The following is a 20,802-nucleotide window of genomic DNA, read 5'->3' as shown; positions in this document are numbered from 1 at the left end:
AGGCTTTGTCTTCAGAGGCTAAAGAACTTGACCAGAAAAATCAATGTAGGCAAAAAACAACATGCCCTCCTCTCCCACAATCTAGCCTGGGCTATGACTATTCTTAAAGATATCAGAACTCCCACCAAATTTGTTCCCTTCATGACAACATTTCACAAGAAAACACAACTGGCAAGAAAACCAGAAATATTAGTAAGTGCCCTGAGAATTGAGGGGGAAAGTCAAAGCTAGTTAATTTATCTACTGCACACTCTTTTCTCTAATAAGCGTCTTGATCTGTTGTTTTAGAATTCAACAGACTTAACAAGTCTTTAACAAGTGCTGTCCAATCATCTAGATAGATAGAGCAGTTTGCATGAACTGCAGAACCATTTGAAGAGCGGACACCACCAGGTGATGTCAGTTATGTTTCTTACTTTACCATGCACGTGCCCATGTACAGCTGACCACCATCACATGAAAATACTTGGTTCTGTGATAAGAGAGGGTCTGCAGTGTCCCTGATGAAATAGCTACAGGCAGAAGGGGTAGAACACTTCACAGACCTTAAGACTTCCCTCAAACAAGTGTCCCTGAGGAAAGTTGTACAGCACGGAGCAAGCTGTAAGCTAAATGTTCTGTTGGACTAGGGCTGTGACATCTCATGTCACAGCTGTCCCCCAGAGACTACCAGGGAAAAAAATATTTAGTTATTTTCAGGTAGAAATACTGTTACAGAAAAATCCATATAAAATTACAACGCGTAGAACAAAGAGTCACCAGGTCAACACTACCATGCCCAATACAGTAATGTGATGTTTTGTCTCCCCCTCTGATACTTTCATTGCTACTTATACAATGCTGATCCCAAAATCAAGAAGCTGTCCTGCAAAAAACTTTTAATTTTTTGCCATCTTATTTTTCTATGATAGGGGTGGATGCAGCTCTTCCTACTATAGCACTTTTGCTGTGCACCTTGCTGATGCCGGTATCAGTAGCTTCCGATCAGAGGTTTCACACATGAAGAATGCCCAACTCGGTTTTCCAAGAATCATGTCCACACTCTCATCTTGCAGTAAAATCAGTACCAAAAGACCTTTCTTTTTCCTATTGTGTAAGTTTATTTGCACAACACACGCCATCTCCTCTCTTCCCTCCACAACATGCAAATGTAAGTTTACCCTGCGGTACAGGGCTGTGCCTTTTACACTTAAGACAATACACCGCAGCACCGAGTAAAGAAAGACCCCACAAACCCCACGGCTTGAAAGAAAAACCCCACCCAACCAGACAAAACAAGGAACAGCGACAGGGTCATCTGCCCCAGCAAAAATAACACCGAATATTATGCAGGACATACTACCTTAACCCAAATAAACCCCGACAGCCGCCAGAAGTATCTGAGGAGAGGGACCCGGCGGGGGCACGGGACTCATCAGCCACAAAGTGGTTGAGGGCGGGGGGGGGATGTCGGGGCCACCCACCCCCCGGCAGGGCCGAGGCCGCGCACGGCCGCGGCGGGGAGGGAAGGAGAGAGGCGGCGGCCAAGCCTCAGCCCAGCGCCCGCGCCCGTCCTGCCCGGGCAGGCTGCCCTCGCCTCTCCCCTCCCTGGGGGGACTTCGTGGGGTTGCGGCGAGAGGGAAAGGGCGACGGGCCAGCGCCCGTGCTCGCTCTCCACCGCGGCCAGCGGGGCCGCAGCGCCCCGCACAAAATGGCTGCGCGGCGGGGCCGGGGCGGGGGGAGGCCGGACGCCCAGCACGAGGGTGGCATCGCCCGCTGCCACTGCCGCCTCCCGCCGCTCCTTCTCCCCCAGAGCCCGGCAGGGAGCGGCAGCCGGCGTCGCCCGGATGCGGGACGGCGGGAGGCGGAAAGCGGTTCCTGTAGGTGAAAGGTCGGGGGGCGCGGGGCCGCCGGCGGGGCGCTCCGAGGCCTGAGGCGGGACGGGCCGGAACGGGCCGGGCCGGGCGGCGCCTCGCCACGCTCAGCGGAGGCGGCGGGCCAGCAGCCGCGTGGGCCCACACCGTTAGCTCGCAGCCACCGCCCCCACCGCCAGACTACCGCCGCCAGGGGAGTCGCTCACCTGGCAGGCCCGGCAGCCTCTCCGGCGGGTCTATTTGTCGGCGGCGGCAGCGGCGGCTCCGGCTCCCGGAGGTCAGAGTTCGCGACCCCACCCCCTCGGCGCCGCTCAGCTCAGCCCCGCCCCGCCCCGCCGCGGCGGCTGCGCCTGCGCCCGCGCCCGGCAGCCGTGCGGGGAGGGGCCGCCTCCCTTCCCCCGCCCTTCCGGCGGCCGTTAACAGCGCCCGGGGGCGGGTAAGGGTGGCCCTTTGGCTGTGCTGGCGCCGCCGAGCGTAGGCGACCGGGAGCTGAGGTGCGGCAGTGGGTCGGTGCCTGAGGGACGCGCTCCTCGGGAGGGGGCAGCTGAGGCGAGGTTCCCTCACAGGCCCGAGTCGTTGTCGCCGCGCCCATCGAGGGGAGGGCTCGAGCCTCCAGATCCCCACCGCGGCTCATCTGCCAAGGGAAGTGGAACGTGTCGGCTTTTGACACCACAGGGGCAAAGCCTTCGCTTTTGGCCTTGGGTAGGTTGGTGGGGCCTTCCCGCTGAGGTGAATGCACAGGCGAGACGTGCCGGTTTGGTTTGAAGCGCGCAACACGATGAAGAGATAAACCGCCTTATCCTGCCGTGGGTTAGCCTCACGGTTACTGCGGTTGTTCAGCCGGCGGCGTTGGAAAGTAAAGGGCTGTCTTTCTCTGCTCGTGTGGCAGCAGCAAATTACCTCGTTAAATGTCAACACTGCTCTGAACAGGGTTTGTAAAGGCAAGGGGGAGCTTGGCCCCTAGTGAGCATGCTCCCGGCTGGAGTAGGATTTTCAGAAAAGTGCCAAAATAACGACTTAACTGCTGTTCAGGCTGTGTCTCGACATTTGTTGGGCCCAAAGTTGCATTAGCTGATTAGTTTATGCTAATTATTTTAGTGACCTTGATTGTACAGGTGTGGTTGGAGATGTCAGGAACTTCCAAGATCATGTAGGCTACGGGGGTTATATGCACAATTTAATTATCTGAAATACGTTTAGACCATTTTATGCAACTTCTACTGAATCAGATGACATACGCATCAATATCTGAGAAGCTGGGAGATGAAAAAACCCCAAAGAATACACGCAATTTATGTGTTAACATTAATAAAATCATTCGCGCTCTTATCTTGCCAGTTCCTTTACTGCTTTTCTTCCCACCCACAGTCCCACAGCTGCACTTGGATCTAGCTACCCTAGCTCAACATCACTAGTTCAGTCACTACTTGCAAGCATCGTACTTTGCTTTTTGATCAAAGGCGTTCCCAAAAGCCAAATGCAAATGAACCTTATGAAAATTTTTTAAATAGGAGCAATTAACTTGCTAAGCGTTTCCTGAAAGTGTCAAATGTTACAGCACTCTCAATTTACAGTACTTGTCACTTCCCAAACTAGCCTGAGCTGCCCATCCACTTCCTAAATGAAGGAGCTTATTGCAGTTTAATTTAACAAATACCAAGGAATTTGCACCAAAGCTTATTTCAGACAAGTATTCTGATATCCTCAATAGAGCAGAAATGTCACTGTAACCAATAAAACATGTTTTGATTTTTTTTTTCTTAGCAAGTGTGACCCAATTCATACTTGATCTGTATTACAAAGGCACGTCCACGTAGCTGTGTCAGCCGGGATTACAAGAGACACATCCCTATCAAAAACAGGCAGAGAAGCATAACCGGTTATGCTGTTACTGCAAGTTATCAAAAAACTGCTTTCAAACATCTGTCAGAGAAGTACAAGGAGGCAGCATAACTAACCTGACAGACAAATCTCTCCCTTACAGGCCCTGCTAAAATACTTATGCCAACAGAAACCGTGATTCAGGTATACTTTAATAGATACCGCAGAACTGGATTTTGCAAAAGGATTTATTAATGTAACACCCTTCACTTGACCTTCACGTAGATGTTCTTTAGAATGATGGTTTCTTAGGATGTGTTCTTTGCCATGGGTATGTCCGTTCACCAGGAGACTGAGAAAGTAGCCCTCTCATCCTGTATCTAAGAACTGTCTTATCTCCACTGATAAATGTTCAAGAATATTGCATTAATGACTTGCTTTCTCTATGGATTAATGTATCCTAGTCAGCTGTTGCTGTAGCTGCAGTTTCTGCTCACAGACCTGTAAATCACACTGCATTATAGCACGTTGGTGTAGGGAGCCTGGTTCATTCCTGAGCTGATGAAGCTCAGAAGAGCCATCATGCCCAAGGCCTGGGAGGTGGCTTCAGGAGATAAAACCCCACTGCTTGGTGTCCTACAAGTGACACTTGCTCAAAAGCAATTTTTTGGATTGTCACGTTTTGTCTGCAAGCCACATTCCACCACAGGAATCTGCACCTGGTTGTGGAAGGGCTTTATAGGAAACGAACGTCATGAACTTGTGAAGCATGGCCTTTTACTTTGGGGGCTGGGGAAGGGGGAACAGAAAGTTAAGAACTAGACAGCAAGAGGAAGCTAAGGAAAGACAGGAGGGCAGGAAGATGGAAATAATTTTTGTAGCAAAGACACCAGTTTTGGTGGTGAGAGTGCATAGTGTCTTGGCTGACATGAGCAAGACAATTCACTTAAAACTAATGTTTCAGGTGGTCAGATGCAGCAGCAGTGTCAGTCTGTGCACACAGCTTACCTTTTCAGGGCGTTTTCTGTTCATAAGGGCAAAACATAGTAGGAATTTTAATGCAAGACTGATGTATGCAGGATAATGGCAGCAAATTCTGCCGTTTGAGAAATCAATGAATACATGAATTACATAATACATAAACCCCTGAAAATATTAAAACAAAAAACCAAAAAAACCCAAACAATGCAGACTCAACTAGTGTGAATTTATTTATACAAAAATGGTACATATCCACAGGAATATTTACAACAACTTTAAATTGTTTTCATTTACAAAATAAAGATTCTATTTTTTCATTTTGACAGTACAATATAGGACTGCTCCAAATAAAAGCCTATTTGGATGGTAAATACAGGGGGCAGCAGTTACAGCAAACAAATGCCTCGAATGTGTCTTTCCAAACACCTCTTTACGTTATGATGTAATACACATAACTGAGTAATCGGGTTTGATCACACACAAAATATTTAGTGACATGTGTTCCACAGCTGCTCAGCTATCCATCTGTTTTAAGTCCTTTGGGCACAAAAATAGTTTTAAGTTAAAGAGAATTCAGGATCCTAGAACGTTTCATTTCTCCAAGATTAAAGACGCTAGAACTAATACTCAATGCTAATGTTTGTCTCGTGCTCTACTAACCAATCTTAAATTATTTATTAACTACAGATTCTTACAAGAAGAGGTAGCCAGGTGTTTAAAAACTTGTGTTCTTTTTTTACTATTTAGTCAAATCAATAAGTGAATGGTAATGAATCAAATTGATGGTAATGAATCAAAACGGGAGGCGAACTGGAGAAACAGGGTAAGTTTGAAAAGCAACCATCTGAAAATGTTATGAAAATGCCTATGGGGTGGGTTCTTCTTAGGGACACCAAGCACTAGTGCTGGAGAGAGAGGAAAAGAAGTATTCAAATATGTTTACAAAGACAATTTATTTCACACAGAATTAAACTGCAATATGTGTACTATTGTTTTTAAGGCTCTGTTCCGACCTATTTCTGCCGCAGAAAGATTTTTTGATTGATCAACTGCTTCTGGAAGAAGTCCTCTGACTTTCACAGAACACTTTAAACTATTTTCTCACTCTACACCAAATCCTTGAGAGGTAGTTAGATGCCACATATGAGGCAGAACTTGGGCACCTTATTCAGTATCTATTTGACTTTTATTGCTCTATTTTGCAGCAGGGAGATCAATATCAAACCATAAATTGAAATTAAATTAGCTTGCTCCTAGCCAAATTTCTGATTCATTTGCTAGTTCATGGCTTTCCATCTTAGTTGGTGTGCTGTCCCTATAAAAAATATTAAGAAGCTCTTGCCTTTGATAATATCAACTGGAAGAGCCACGTTACACCTATGTTACATTGGTATCAGTGTTTTGGATACAGTAAAAGCCATGCCAGAAATTACCCTGAAGAGACATGCTAATAGCTTACGTGGCTTCAGTCAGCAGCTGGTTTTGAAACTTAAGTAAAAGCCCTTTATATATAACAAGAGAAAAATTTTCACTTAGCTCATTTGCAGTAACATAAAAGAGAATAAAGGCTTCGCTAAGACTCCCACTGAATTTCAAACACTATCTGGTCAAATCTCTAGTGCTCGTGAGGGAAGCCAGATCTACTGCCTTAAGTCCCTGATTCAGAAGGGTTCTCTACTGAAATGCTTGAAGTCAATGAAATTACTTATATACTTAATATTAAGCATTAGTCTTCCAAGCCCGCTACTAACTTAACAGAAGCTCTGGAAAATCAAGCTTCTTCAGAGCTACGTTAGTATCTTAGACCTGATCTTCAGATATTTGAGGGAGTAAGAGAATTTTGGGTTGCACTTTCATTCTTGGCCTTTTTGTGATGACTACTAACTACCCTACCATCTCTTACCTCTGTGAGGCCATAGGATAGCTATTAACATGCATTCAAACTGTTAATTAAAAGGGGATTGCTCTTAATTCTGTTACCACAACTAACTTGATTCAGAGGACTACTGAGAAGTGTTTCATACAGTAAAGTTGACTGACTACGCATCGCATCTGACATAAAAATGGCTTCCTTTCAGGTGTTTTTCATAGTTCTAGTTCCATTTATGCTATTACAGTGTTAAAAAATTTTCAAAAGTTAAATAGAATAAATGCACCAGAATCATCAGTAAGTATTTCCTAATGAGGTATACCGACAATTTTCTTAAAGAAAAAAACCTTAAACACCTAAAACTGAATTGTGTTTTAAAGTGTCAAACAGAACAAATCACAGTGTAAACAAAAGGTATGTCAAAGAATGGTATACATTTCAATGCCACCTGCACTAAAAATGCTGGGTTTTCTTGGTATGGCAATTCCAGTTTAGACATAATATTTAAATATACAATAGTTTAAAATTTTGGGAGAGGGGGGTGCATATATTTGTTTAACGTTCTTTGAACAATAGTTTATACAGTGTTTCATACTGCATACAGAACTAATTTGACACAAAGTTTTGAACCAAATAAGATATTTCATCTTTTCCCTGTATATCAGGAATGTAATTTTTACTCTACTTTAAATTACTACTGGAAACATAAAAGAAAACATATCCTGCAATTGTTTGAAGATATCTTATTTAGTCTCTTTGGCATTTGTAGTACTGAAGATGCTCCAGTGCCTCATCTCTGTAATTGCAAAGTCTGTTTTAAAATATTTTTCCCTTTTCTCTTTTTTAATAATTGAACTGTACTTTGCAATAGCTTCAGTGATACAGAATTTGTTGTCCTGTTTTAATGGACTGGTATGCAAGATTTCAACTGCCATTCAAGGAAAGGAGCAGCAATACCATACAACTTCTCATAAAGGAGTTTACATAGCTAACAAAGATCCAAAACCTTTGAAATTCCTATTCTGATCTGTTCTTGCTAAATTGCAAAGTGAGCATCAGCAACTCAGGACCTATACACAAATCACGAGGAACTGTACAATTGCAACAGATTTGGGTTTTTTTGTTTGTTGGTTGGGTTTTTTTTTGGTTTTTTTTTTTGTTTTGTTTTGTTTTTTTTTAAAAAAGCACAAACTTTAGGAATATGTTGACCAACCACCTGCCATTCTGAAGACATGGGCACTTTCGACCTCATTGCAGACCTCACAAATAATTTTGACCATTAAAGTAAACATTGGAATTTAATAAATAACACATTTTGTATCAACACAGAAATACACACAATTCTTTAAAAAAATATTACCTTATACTAAAAATGCACCAACTCCTAATTCTGACAAATATACAATTTTGCGTAGGTTGAGACGGCAGGACTCCGTTTCTTTGAACAGCTTCTGTGCTCTGTTTTACCACCATCCTTGGGCATTCTTTAAACTTGCCGACACGATGCTGACACTGCTATAATATGGTGCCTTCTTGAAAAGCTTCTATCCACCTATTAGAAAATTAAACACTGTTAGGAAGTTGCTGGTAAAGGTATAAACCACAGTGCTGTGGAATGGTGCCTTTGCATGACGGCAGAACTTCCCTGTTTTCACATACACAATACGTGCTACTACTGCATCACGTATTAACAGATACCCTCCATATTTTATCTGTGAAAATACAAGTGTGTGTAAAGTGGTGGTGGGGGGGGAAGTCCCAAACAGTTGATCCAAGGTGTCTCAAAACTGGAAATTCAAAGTTAATATTCAGATACTTTTACCCCCTATAGCTGTGGGTTTCTGTTTCTCCTTGATTAGGATAAGCGTCCTCACCTTCTCAAGCATGCTGCAAAAATTAATGTTTCTGAAGCACTCCAATGCTACACTGACAAATGCAGTAAAAAATGGAATAATTGTCTTCCAAACGAGGGTTAAACTCTGTGCATTTGAAGTTAAGGGGCCCACATGCTAATGAATTTTTTTTTCCTGAGTGAAAGTCTTGCAAGAACTGTATGGGACAAAGACTGTAAAATTATCTTTATCATGGAAATTCCAACCTGTCTTAGCGTTCACAGGGTATCTAAACGTTAGTCACAGATGTTGGCTCTTCCTTGCCCATAGTGTTTCATTTGGTAACTGTGTGCATGTTCTTTTAATTCAAGCTTTTGGTATGAACATATTCAGCATGTTTAAGGGCTTGTGCCTGTCTGCACACGCAACTCAAACTTCCATCCCTTACTTTTATAGGGCTCACTGTGTTTTCCACCGCCATTCATTAAAAATAACTAAAATGGAATACAAATACAACAAATTCATAAACAGCTGAAGCACTGAACATAGTACTGGACTGACGATTTTGAAGCTCATCAAAAAAGTAAACATCTGTTAAAATTTACTACTGTACTTACACAACTACATCAATTATTTATTTGGCCCTAACAGGAAAACACAGTGTCCACTCAGGAAAACAGGCCAACAACATGTTCTTTGTTTTTTCTTTTAATGCTATCAAAGAGCATTTATTCTGGAGGTTCAGCATAAACCTCCTAAGGATATTAAATACTTGGAGAAAGTTTGCCATTTAAGGTACTTAATGTTATTCCTAGCCTCAGTAAACTAGAGTATGTCTAATTTCAAGTTTTCCTACTGATGACAAAAGCCATTGTCTGAATAGGAAAACAAATCTATTGAATTCCTTGGATTTTTTTAGTTTTGTTTTATATAGTACAAATGAGGACACAGTGGAAACAAGAGAGTACTATCTTAATTAACAAGGAAACATTTGTGTGCATCTGCAAGACAAAATACGCCCAAAAATCAAATAAAGACTTCCAGATGTTGTGTGTAGAGAAATGAGAGAAATGTCACTAAGCACGTTCTCATATGTTCAAAATTTTCAGTAGCTCTGGGTACTTTGTATTTGAGAATATCCCTATTTGCACAAAACTATACCTGCAGCCATTTGAATGCTTAAGTATTAGTAATGGACTAGTTAGCACATGAAATCTATTTTATTAATGTAAAATTCACTTGGGAAAACTGCAGTGAAACCAGTCAGATAAGCTAGGTGTATAGGTTAAGGTAACTTAAAAGTATTGAGTCCATGCTCATTTCTAGTTTACTCCATGATTCACAGCGCAAATGTTTTCTACCGATTAATGACCAAGCTTTCTAGGTTATTTTATATAAAATGCACACAATACATAAATCGATAAATATGACTCCAAACTCAGACACATGAGCAGGACTTGAAATGAAACGGCTTGTTTGAGTGTTCTTTGAATTCAAGCTTTTGGTCTGAACATACTAAGCGTGCCGACGTGCTCAGGCACATCTGCACACACACACTTCAAACTTCTGTCCCTCACTTTTTAGGTTTCGCTTTATTTTTACTGCCATATATCCATTAAAAATAACTACAATTTACATCTGGAGATAAAAAAAGGAACACAACTATCAGTAGTTAACTCTTAAAACACATTTTCTGGATTTCTCCAAAGGTAACATTCAATTTTCACATGAACAGATCGGGGATAGAGGAATGGGCTAGGAAAAAGAATGATTTCTTACTTTATCTTGGACTTTTCCAGTCTCCTACTTTCATTCTTTCGCAGAGGACAGTCTGCTGCTTCATTTAAAGCATTTCAGAAGTCCTAATGAAACCAGGACCTTGTGTTGAATTAATTTAAGTTTTATTTACATATATAATATGCATCTTTTGTTCATATGCCTAATCTGTGAATATTAACATTCATGAGTTCTGGAACATTTTCTAGAAAAACGTAACATAAATTCAAATTCAAATAGTTTCTTACTTTTGAGCTGAATGGGGATCATCTGCTTTGAATATGTAAAATAAAGTGTTTTTGTGCAGTAAATGGAACACTCTAGACTCTGAGTTTTCATCTTTTACTTCACTGACTGTGAATCCAAGTAAAGGCTGGCTCTCCAATGCTGCCACATCCTATTTTACGGGGGGAAAAAAGCGAACAAGACAAAGTTAGAGCTTGTAAGTCACACTAAGGAATGCATTTAGACTTTACTCATGCACCATACCATTGCAACAGATTATACATCAAACAAGTTATTACAAACAGTCATGCACAAAATGCCGCTTTTTATACTCTCCATGCATGAATCAGAGGACAGGAAATAACAAAACCTCGTAAACTTCAACATTGCTGTTCCTCTTTTTATTTCCCTGATAACATCTACCTTGTCTTTCACTGTATAATCTCGTTGTTCTGCCTGGTAAGGACTCTTGTATCAAAAGATTGACTACCACCTGGCAGCAGACTAAAGGTCCACCTAGCCCAGTGCTCTCTCCAATAACCTCAGTAGTGAGTTTTCACGTCTTAAAAGTGATATGGGATGCTATAAACTGCACTGAGTATGCTACAAGGAGGAGCTGTGGATGTAACCTATGTTCTCAAGCACTGGAGTCGCACTCCAAATGCTTTTTTTTTTGATGGATGAATTTATTTTGCTTTCTGTTGCTGAAAATTAACAGGATAGGGGAAAAAAATGTTGCTGAGCATTCACAAGTGGTTGGCGAGGAAAGGGTAGCAAGAGATGCTGTACTTTTTTTACCTTCTCTTAATTTAATTTCAAAACCTGGCTAAAAGGGCAACTTTTTCCCTTCTTCATTCATCTCAATTACTGCCTTTCTTTTTATACTATTGTCTTTTAATTAATAAATACAATGCACAGCATTTTTGGAAGGGGGGGGGGGGAATATTTTTCATCCTGTGCAAATTCCAAAGCAGTGTTTTGTAACTAGGCAGGATCCTGCAATGCTTCTGGACAGAAGAAATAAAAGTACATAAACACTGACACATCAGGTGAAGATTCTGGTAATTGCCTCTACATTGAAACAAGAGTATCTGTGAAAGCAGCATTTCTTGATATTGGAAAACAGTCAAATGAGACTTAGCAATCTGTTTTACTATCTTAGGTCTTTGTACCACCAATAAATGGTCTTTTCACCACTAATCTTTATATCACTTGGAACTAATATACGTAGCTTAAGTGGGGTTTCCTGGCTAAGACAACACTGGACCTTCCCTTGAGAATCTCTACCCAATGTCTGCTGCAATGGCTCATCAAGCTGAAAAATAAGGACGGATATTCTTCAGTTTAAAGAAAATAGGAAAAAGTTAATTTTGTGAATGCGAGTGCAAACTGAAGCTACTCTGGAAGGCTGATATCTCAGAGGAAGCCAAGCAAATGAAAATTTAAGGTGACTGTCACAGACTAATATGCCTTTCTTTACAGTTGCCAAAGTCTCCTTTGCAACCGCCAGAAGAGACACAATGCTCTAAAATATTTTTCAACTCTTTGCAAAAGTAATTGTTTTGCACATAATTATTTAAGATTTTTTTTTTTTTACTGTTGCCAATGCTGCAGTGGAAATAACATCACAGGTTCTGGAGATAATTCAGAAGTGCTAAAATAAAGGTTGGCACTACAGCAGGAACAACCCAGGAACAAATCTGAGCACAAACCAGGAAATAACTAGAGTGGGGGTGGTGTGGGGGTGAAGAAGGGTAATTCTTTACATGGTCAGGATAGGTTGAGCCTTACATTTTGAAAGAAAGTGAGGGATAGCAATATCCTTAAACAGATGCTTTGGATATTTGACTCTTGAAAGCTATTAGCAAACTATAACATATAATTAAAAAAAAGCAAAACCAAGCAAAAACCAGTGCTACAATACATCCATGTATGTTGCAAAATATTATAAGATGCAATAAAACTACATCCTCAGCACACGCTGGGGTGTGCAAAGCTTATATATATATATATATATCAGTTAGAGATTATTCCACGTGACAGTAGGACTACACATTCTAAATAAAAAAAGCAAATGCTGTTAGACAAGATGCATTTCTTGTTTTCTACTGCAGCACTATATATTAAATAATAACTCCAGGCTGAAGACGACAGTATGAGGAGGAGTCAAGAGATTTAGTTTGCTCATTTTCCAAGCATTCAAAATACCTTATGGAACTGCAGAACAAAACACTTCGAGATGCTTTTATAATGTTGGCTTTGCCACTAGTCCAGTGTGATGCAGCTAAAGAGACCCCCATGTATTCAACTGACTCAGAACATACCTACAACTGTGCAATGGTGTGCAGTGCAGAGATACTCAAAGCTAGGTCTGGAATCAGAAACAGCATAGCTGTACCAGCGTGTTATGGTACCAAGCTCACTGGGCCTTTTCAAAATACTACATCGCAATCAGATCCATTACTGTAAGGTGATCTAATTTTATAGCTTGTTTCTAGATCATAAAAATAAACAATTTTATTACAAATACAGCATTATCATTGGATATTTGATTTCTAATATGTAGGCTCTTACCTCACTAGCAGCATATGTGTATAGCACCTTATTTTTTATAACAAACCATAGGTGTTTCCATGGTTTCTTACTGCCCTTAGATCTGTGTAGGTAGCCACTCATTGTAGAGTCTTCTGTATTTGCTGAAACCTGAAGTGAAAAAAAAAACCCAACACCCAAGAGTTATGCATCTGTCCAGGTTTTTACAGATGTTTTACAGAAGTTTACAGCTTTTTTAAAACAGATCTCCAGAGCCCTGTCCTGTCAAAGGCTCAAATTCTTCCCAGATCTCAAGTTAATGTTGTTAAGTAACTCAGATGGCTGAAAGAAAAACGATTTTGTCTGCCACCATCTAACTGGTCTGGAGGAGAAGTTTCTGCAGACGCTAAGGGTTGGAACTTAAATTGGGTGCAACAAGACAAGAGAGGGCTGAAACACTGAAGACCATGTACAGCTGGAGAACACGCATTCCTATATAAGAAGAAAAATTACTTCCTCCCATTCCCAAGACCTCCAGAGTAGGTAGGCAGAGTTTAGCTCTACCTTTCCTAATCACAAGCCAAGGGCTGAGTTGGAGTAGGAGCCTTCTCACTGGCTGTTGGTGTAGCGGTAAATCACAGTTCCTTGAAACACTGGGAGGCAAGAAAGAAATTACAATTCTAACTATCTTTCTGAATCACAGTCTTACAGGTGTTTATGCAGTTTATACACTGCTTCATAGTTCAGGTCCCTGCCTATATAAAACTAAGGCCCAACCTACTGTTACAGGTGAATTTCGACTTTTGATTCTAGAGAAGATGGCTAAAATATGGAATTATTTTTTTCACTATTAATATTGATGATAGAATACCAACGAGGTATTACTTTTGACCCATAAAGCACTTACTTCTTTGAGGGCTGCAGGAATTTTTTTCTGCTTTCTTCCAGAGGGAATACTGTGTAATACTGTAGACAAGGCACTTGATGGAGATTTATGGTTGACTGGGGATCCGGTCTTAGGAGTGCACTGATTATCTAAAATGCATAGGATGAACATATCATGTTCATGTCATAGATGACTAAACACAGGCAATGATTCTTGGACTTTTTTTTCTTAAAAACAGATGACATTTTTATTCTGCTTACAGTGTTTCAACAATAACACCTAATGACATTAAATTCTGTATTGAATTAACTTTTCAGTATTATCAGCAGCACCATGAGTTAGAATCCTCCAAATCACAATCAGACTAAAAAACCCACAAATTCAAAACTAAATGGATTGGTTTTGTTTGTTTTCAAAGTATGTTTTCTTGATGTTGAACTACCTTTGCCCATAAGCAGGGTGAAAATTTAGTCTTAAAAACCACACCAAATTTTTAGACCTGTCCTCTGCAGTTCAGTCTGTACTTTACCTCTGGTCCCCAACTCTCAGTCCTTCAATTCTCTACATCTGTTACCTTCTCAGCTTCTTTCCAGTATGGATGCTGCAGGGCTCCTCTTCAGCCTCATGCTATCACACACACACTTCTGGAGATTCCCATCTCCAGAGAACGTGCTGTCTTTTTCCACTGCCACAGGCAGTTCCTTCATCTCTCTTGGAAGACTTCTCCAACACTTCACTCCTTTAAAACCCGATTTTCTAGCAACACCCACCACTGTTTTACAGCCCAGCCTGGAATGAGTAGCTTCATTAAGGCTACTTCTAGAGTTGTCCCTGAACATAATGGGGCTCTGAAGTAATGAGCAGAGGAGGAGTGTAACTGGATTGCCAGCTGTACCGTGCCCGCTCTGCAGCTCTTTTCCCAGCTAAAAGCGCTCGCAATTGCCTGCAGCGCAGCAGCCTCTAGTGCCCAAGGCAGAGGCCTGCAGGTGGTCCAGACAATCCGCTTCCTCCAGCATTGCAGGTTCCCTCCGCCACTTCAAGGGCTGTCAAGGCCGCTTTCCACTTCCCCATGACAAACGTCACCCCCAGCATGCTGGAAGCCATAGCTTGATTATTTCACCGGGGCACCACAGACTTCCTGATACCTTAGAGAGCTTGCGTCAAACTGGCGCCTCTGCCAGAGGGAAGGGCAGCAAACAGATTCAGTCCCTGCTTAGGGCTCGTTTGTGTATTTTATACTAGAGTCTTTGGACTCTAGTCCAAATTCAGAGCAAGTCTTGTGAGATGGGACTGGATTCCCATCTCACTGGGAGGTGCCTCCACTGATTTTACTTTTGTTTCTGCGTAATGATATAAAGCTCCTTCAAAGAGACGGGTTTGAGTTCTCTCAGGATGAGAAGGAAACTGACCCTGGACCTTCTCTCTAAGCAAATGTTATTACCACTAGGCTATCTAATCCTTGCTTGCCAGCAGGCATCAGTAGTACCACATTCTCCGAAGCGTTTCAATGAAAATAGCTCTAGCTGTGGTGTTTCACTTTGAAATCCATGTTGACAGCGTGCAGTAGGCAATGGTTAGGAGTTTGCCCTCAGAAATAAGGTGCAGATATGCCAACTTCATGAATTCCAGATGAGCCAAGGCTTGAGGCTGAAGAGATTCAGCTTCGGTAAGAGGAAGGCCTACGTATTTATAGAGCCCCAGAACTTCAGCTATCTCGGCAGCTTAGCGGACAAAAACGAAGTTTACAGGCATACAAGTTACAGAGAGTAAAAATACACGTGAACCCACTGGGAGGTCACGATAAGCTGCAAGGACTTTAATGTATGCTTGTACCCTGTGACGCATGAAAAGCAACGTAACACTACTTATCTCAAAAAGAGAGCAGCATAAGCTACATGTCATTATCGTAGGGAAGTGCACGCATGTTTCTGGAAGGAAAAGCCAATGTATTGCAAATTCACTTCCTAGCTTACTCCGCAGAGACTTGTTTGGGTTCTTACAACCTCAGATGCCTATCGCTCTTCAAGCACTAGCAGAGTTAGGCACTTGAACCCAGCAGTAAAGATGAGGCACAGGCATACCATGTTAAATAAGGGCCACGAAAGTAAGACAGATAGTTTGTGCAGATTTTCTTTACCTTGTTTCTGTAGCTCCCTGAAGCAATGATCACATACTCTTGCTGGCTGGTTTTTCATATAGTCTAAACCATGTTTATTTGATGAACAAGCCTGACAGACAATCTGGAAACAGATAAAAGCATTATTGTACACGATGTGCACCTGTAAGTCACCAAATGCTCAAAGATGTTCACTTCAGTACTGTTAAGCCCATAACAGAACCTGAAATAGGCACTGTTTTAGATTGAAAATGGTTTAAGGCCTTGGCTTTTCCTTATGTCCTTATGTTCAACATGCTGCTCTTTCCTCCTCTAAATGACAAAAATTTAAATAGAAAAAAATCACTGAATACACAAGTCAATAAGTCAACATTAACAATCCACGAAAAGCAGAACAAGTGTATTGTGTTACTGAACTGTTTAAATCGTAAGCTTTTAAAGAAATAATTAAAAATAGTCATTGCTCTCTTGTCAATTTCTCCATAACACAGATGTCTCAAGTGGATTGATTTCTATATTCTCACTTCATTAAAACAAGAAAAAGAAAGGTTTATTAGATATACCTTTTGTAAATGTTAATTATAAAATAATTTTGGTACTAACTTAAAACCAAAATCATTATTATCTTACAAAAATTCATGAGGTAGATGTTTTTCTCATTCCAGCTAACATTCTTTGTTTGTACTATATAATTGTAGAAGCAGAAGAGAACCATAAATAGTACTCCAAAATGCAAAATAAGAGACATGTAAAGGGTTAAAAGGTTGAACACTGGTCTGTCATCACACCTTACTCAAAAAAACCCAAAAAACCCCAACAACCCAACATGTTGTTTTTAATCCAGATAATTGTGTCATAGTACAGTGTTCCATTAAAACAGATGGGGTGGTACAATCAGGCTCCATCTGTGTTTGTCACACAAGGAACCTGAATGACTAACGGAAGAGGTAGTCACAAAATCACCCAACCTTTCCGCATGCCCTGCAGTGATGCCTTCTCCACGTCAACGTGAATTCACTTGTACAGATCATACACATAGTGGCTCTAGTATCAGGGATCCAGATGGGAGCCTTTGATCCCAGCGGACTGTCTTCTTCCTGTTTCTCTGGATCTGCCTGAGAGAATATAGGCAGAAGTCCATTACATTCAGTGACGAGAAATAAGATTAATATTTATCAGTGATTATAGGCTACCTCTAATCATATTGGAAAGCCTTCTCTGATAAACTGCCATGGTCTTAAATGTTATCTACTGTTTCCTCAGTGACCATTATAATGCAAGCCTGAAGACAGAGCTGCATTTAATTAGTTCAAACAGACTGTGTGACTACCGAGCTTCACCAGCCTATTTTTATCAATAGCTGCTATATTTTAAAATCTTTTCATTTTGTCTTTCTGTTTGCAAGATTACCGAGAGAATCGAGAAAGCTGGTTTGGGTTTTTTTGAAGAAAATAATCTTAAATTTATGAAGTACATAACATTATGAAATATGATTCTGTTCTATGATCTGTTCGCTTATCATTTACCACCCTGTTTTATTATTCATTGTGGAGCGCTTCTTGTTTCTCTAAACAACTGCAAAGAAACTTTATATTTAAAAAGGGAACAAGCCCACAATAATGGTGTGATATACCTCTTCAAGACTTTTGCTAGGATTAAATGTGATTCTCTTTTTCGTATATTCTTCAATTGACTTGGAGATAGCTTCTAACCACTCATCTCTTTCTGTAGCAGAACTGTTGAGAATGGAAAAAAAAAGTCCATTTATTATTTCAACATTTAAAACAAGAAGCAAGTGTTGATTAGAATTCCATTGATTTAACTCTCTTGCAATTTCAGTTTTATAGTCCGTCTCCAGTTCCTAGTGAAACTGGCATTATTTTTTTAACTGCCTGCATGGTGTCAGTCATTTGTGTTGATTAATACTAAAAAAGATTTCTGTGTCTGTTGTTATAAAGTGGATTCCCTCCCTCCCTCCCTTTCCTCCTTCCAAAATGCCCTGCGATTGTTTCAAGGCTTGCATTGAAGGGTGTCATTTCTTCGCTTGCTCCCTAGACCCTTGAATAGCTTGAGTAACACTGCTGTAAATGGTGCTCCCAGAACAAAGGCATGGGACCTCCCTCTTGAGAAGGACTCTGAAATTCCAGCAAGCCTTTTTTTCCCCACTTTGTTCTCTCTCAGGGTGCAGTTTGTTATACCCAACCCTGTGAAACCCCGACCTTCTGTCAGAAAAACACCCTGTCTCTTCCCCAGCCTTGTCCTCCTGACTGTTGGCTCCTACCAGGTCGCGCTGCTTTGAAATAATTCTCGTTTTCCAATTTTTTCCATTGGATAAGCTAACCCAAAGAGATAAACAGATGAGCTTACTGCGTATCTCTTTATCCCAGAGCTGGTGGATCACTCATCCAGTCTAAGGAAAGCGTTAGGCTGAAGTGGCATGGCACGGGGGCAGGGAGAACAAGGAATGCCTGGCACGGCAGGAGCCTGCAGCGACGCTGGATTACGTGCAATGCCAAAAGCACTTCCTGAGGCTACGGGCTCACCGCTACTTTCATCTAATATAAATCCACGCTGCTGCTGACACCAAGGGCAGCCTACTAGGCTCCCTCTCAGCCACTAGGTCTTTTCTGCCTTGTGCCAGAACACACACGGCTACGCAGTGGGCTGTAAGTGCCGTGAGCTGGACTGGGAAAGAAATCTGTATTAAAGCAAGCCATTGACCTGTCCTTCCTCAGGATCAATTTACCGACTGGGTTCATCACGCAGATGAACAGCTACTTGTGCAGCAGCATGGAGGGTGCTCTGAGGAAGGAAGAAGGAGTTTTGTGGCAGAGGAACACCTAGATTTCCTGTTTAAGATGCCATGCCGGCTTAAAAAGGGCTTTGAAAATTTAAACCAGTATCTACTAATTTTTTTTATTGTCCACTTCTTAAATAGTATCGAAAAAATTATTTTTTTTTTTAAACTGATCAATTCAACATGATGAATATATAAAAAGGTAAGTTAGGTAAGAGGAAAACAATGATTTACACAAATTAGGTGTGCAACAGCACAGGCTTCTGTGGGTGAATTTGGAATTTGATCATCTTTGAACCTTTAAGGAAAGTACTTTGAGCCGGGGTTTTGAACTGGCTGAAATTGAGTACTATACCGAGTCAGAGGGGACAAATGCAATAAGGTAAACTTGGGGGAAGTCTGTGAGGTATAGGGGAAAAAAAAGATTTTGTTGCACACAGCAACAAAATCAGAACAAAAGGAGAGGAAATAAGATACAAGCAAGGGCAAAGCAATATATTACTGTCTGTCCCAATATCTCACACTCTGACTGGAACATTTTGTTCAGTTTATTTACCTTTGCCTCCTCCTCTGTTAAGAACTGTTCTGCATTAGCTATATAACATTCATAACTCTAATCAACTCCTTTGTTTTTTTCAAAATCTGGTTACATTTAATTAGGTTCTTAAAACTATATTAAATAATTAAGTTTAAAGTTGGCACAGTTTTTGGAGATTAAGCGTCCCCCATCATGTGGGGATTACTACGTATAGGGCTGCTCGCACAACGAGCTACACGGCTTACACCCTAATATTTCACCAGGGAGCTCACGCTTGGTAGGTTTGCTAGTGCTAGCCTTTAGGGCTGTTTACAGTCCTGCAGAACTTCAGAGCAAAGGCGGTGCCATCGGCAACTGAACTGATGTAATGGTTTGCTGCGGCAAAAGAGGCAGCGATTCTTCTGCTGTCACTGCCAGCACTCCCTCCCCCACAGCTGCACAGCCCCGACACCTCCCTCGCTGCAGGTCCAGTATCTCTTGCATCCTTCCAAATGTCATTTTGTTTACTAAAATTGCAGTGTTTTCTTAGTTTTGTGTTGTGTTTTTTTTTTTAAATTATTATTATTATTTATTTACTTATTTACGATTTAACAAAAAGTATGAAACTTTAAATGGACTGCAGAGAGTCCCAGCAATTGTTACTACTGGCAAACGTGTGTACTAGGAGCACACGTCGCAGCTGCCCAATGGAGTAAGCAGCTCGGTGGTCCCAGGAGGGCACGCAGAATGATACCCCTCTTGTTTCCAGGACCGCAGCCTTAGGGCACCTCTCCCTGCTGAGCTAGTCTTGCATGAGGCATCCTTACGTCGCTAGCCTTACTGAGGGGGACGGGGCCAGCTGGCCTCAGACCACGTCAGGCTGGCACAACTATTGTTTTCAGGGACGAAGCTTTACTTCTGCACAGTGCAGATGTGCTAACTTGTTTCTCTGATTAAGAGATTTCTAGTACAATACCGCATTGTACCACGTAAAACAATACACATTCCCACAGATATCCCGGGGAAACTGAAACCTCAACCACGACTAGATAACGCGGAATACTAACGCAGTCAGTAAAAATAAACCTGAAGTGACAAAGACTCTTGTCTAGGCATTAATCTATACTTCTGTTATTAACGGGCTTACAGTTTAATACTAGCAATTTTTCACCAGCTTAATTGCTCCCCTCCTCAGCTCTGCCCCCAGGAGCATTTCAGAATCTCTTCTTTAGTGTGCACTCCGCATAACGCTTATTATTTGAAAAAGCACAGAGGTGAAATTTGTCTCTGATGTATGTAAGATGAATTTGGACAGTTTTGGAATTGAGGTTTTTACCACACAGGAGCCAGGAAGCTGTTAGAATGCGGCATCATCAAAAGGAAGATACTGTCTGTATTGACGAGACACTGATTCTCTTCACATCCAGTTTATTTATCAATATAATTAATTGGGGGGAAAAAAATGTATGCCAGCACCTATTGCTGCTAGTTTTTCACTTGTTTCTCTCCTACATCATCACAGACACAAGCCTCACTTACAGACAGATAACAACCTGAAAATCCTCATTCACACCCGGGGCCCCCAGCACCTCCTTC

The 20,802-nt window shown here is 41.4% G+C and overlaps 2 protein-coding genes across 7 annotated transcripts in view; both read right to left on the bottom strand.

Annotated features, from left to right (window-relative positions):
- The window catches only part of NR2C1 (nuclear receptor subfamily 2 group C member 1), a 51,990-nt gene extending 49,810 nt beyond the window's left edge, over positions 1 to 2,180 (bottom strand). For 2 of the 4 annotated variants that reach the window (XM_054200376.1, XM_054200394.1), the window contains exon 1: positions 2,060 to 2,180. The gene's annotated coding sequence lies outside the window, so the exon portion shown is untranslated. The remainder of the gene's footprint in view (positions 1 to 2,059) is intronic. The other 2 variants (XM_054200359.1, XM_054200384.1) reach the window with 2 other exon arrangements.
- A 2,687-nt stretch (positions 2,181 to 4,867) lies between these two features.
- FGD6 (FYVE, RhoGEF and PH domain containing 6) overlaps positions 4,868 to 20,802 on the bottom strand; it is a 74,669-nt gene continuing 58,734 nt past the window's right edge. For 2 of the 3 annotated variants that reach the window (XM_054207433.1, XM_054207447.1), the window contains 7 exons: positions 17,526 to 17,628; positions 16,861 to 17,007; positions 15,914 to 16,016; positions 13,798 to 13,925; positions 12,933 to 13,061; positions 10,382 to 10,530; positions 4,868 to 8,077 (listed from right to left, as the gene is read on the bottom strand). In XM_054207433.1, the coding sequence (XP_054063408.1) occupies positions 8,041 to 8,077; positions 10,382 to 10,530; positions 12,933 to 13,061; positions 13,798 to 13,925; positions 15,914 to 16,016; positions 16,861 to 17,007; positions 17,526 to 17,628 (796 nt within the window). In that variant the 3' untranslated portion in view covers positions 4,868 to 8,040. The remainder of the gene's footprint in view (positions 8,078 to 10,381; positions 10,531 to 12,932; positions 13,062 to 13,797; positions 13,926 to 15,913; positions 16,017 to 16,860; positions 17,008 to 17,525; positions 17,629 to 20,802) is intronic. The other variant, XR_008467210.1, reaches the window with a different exon arrangement.

This window comes from Rissa tridactyla, chromosome 1, assembly GCF_028500815.1.
Source record: "Rissa tridactyla isolate bRisTri1 chromosome 1, bRisTri1.patW.cur.20221130, whole genome shotgun sequence".
Lineage (NCBI taxonomy): Eukaryota > Metazoa > Chordata > Aves > Charadriiformes > Laridae > Rissa > Rissa tridactyla.
This window is presented reverse-complemented; position numbering and strand designations above follow the sequence as displayed.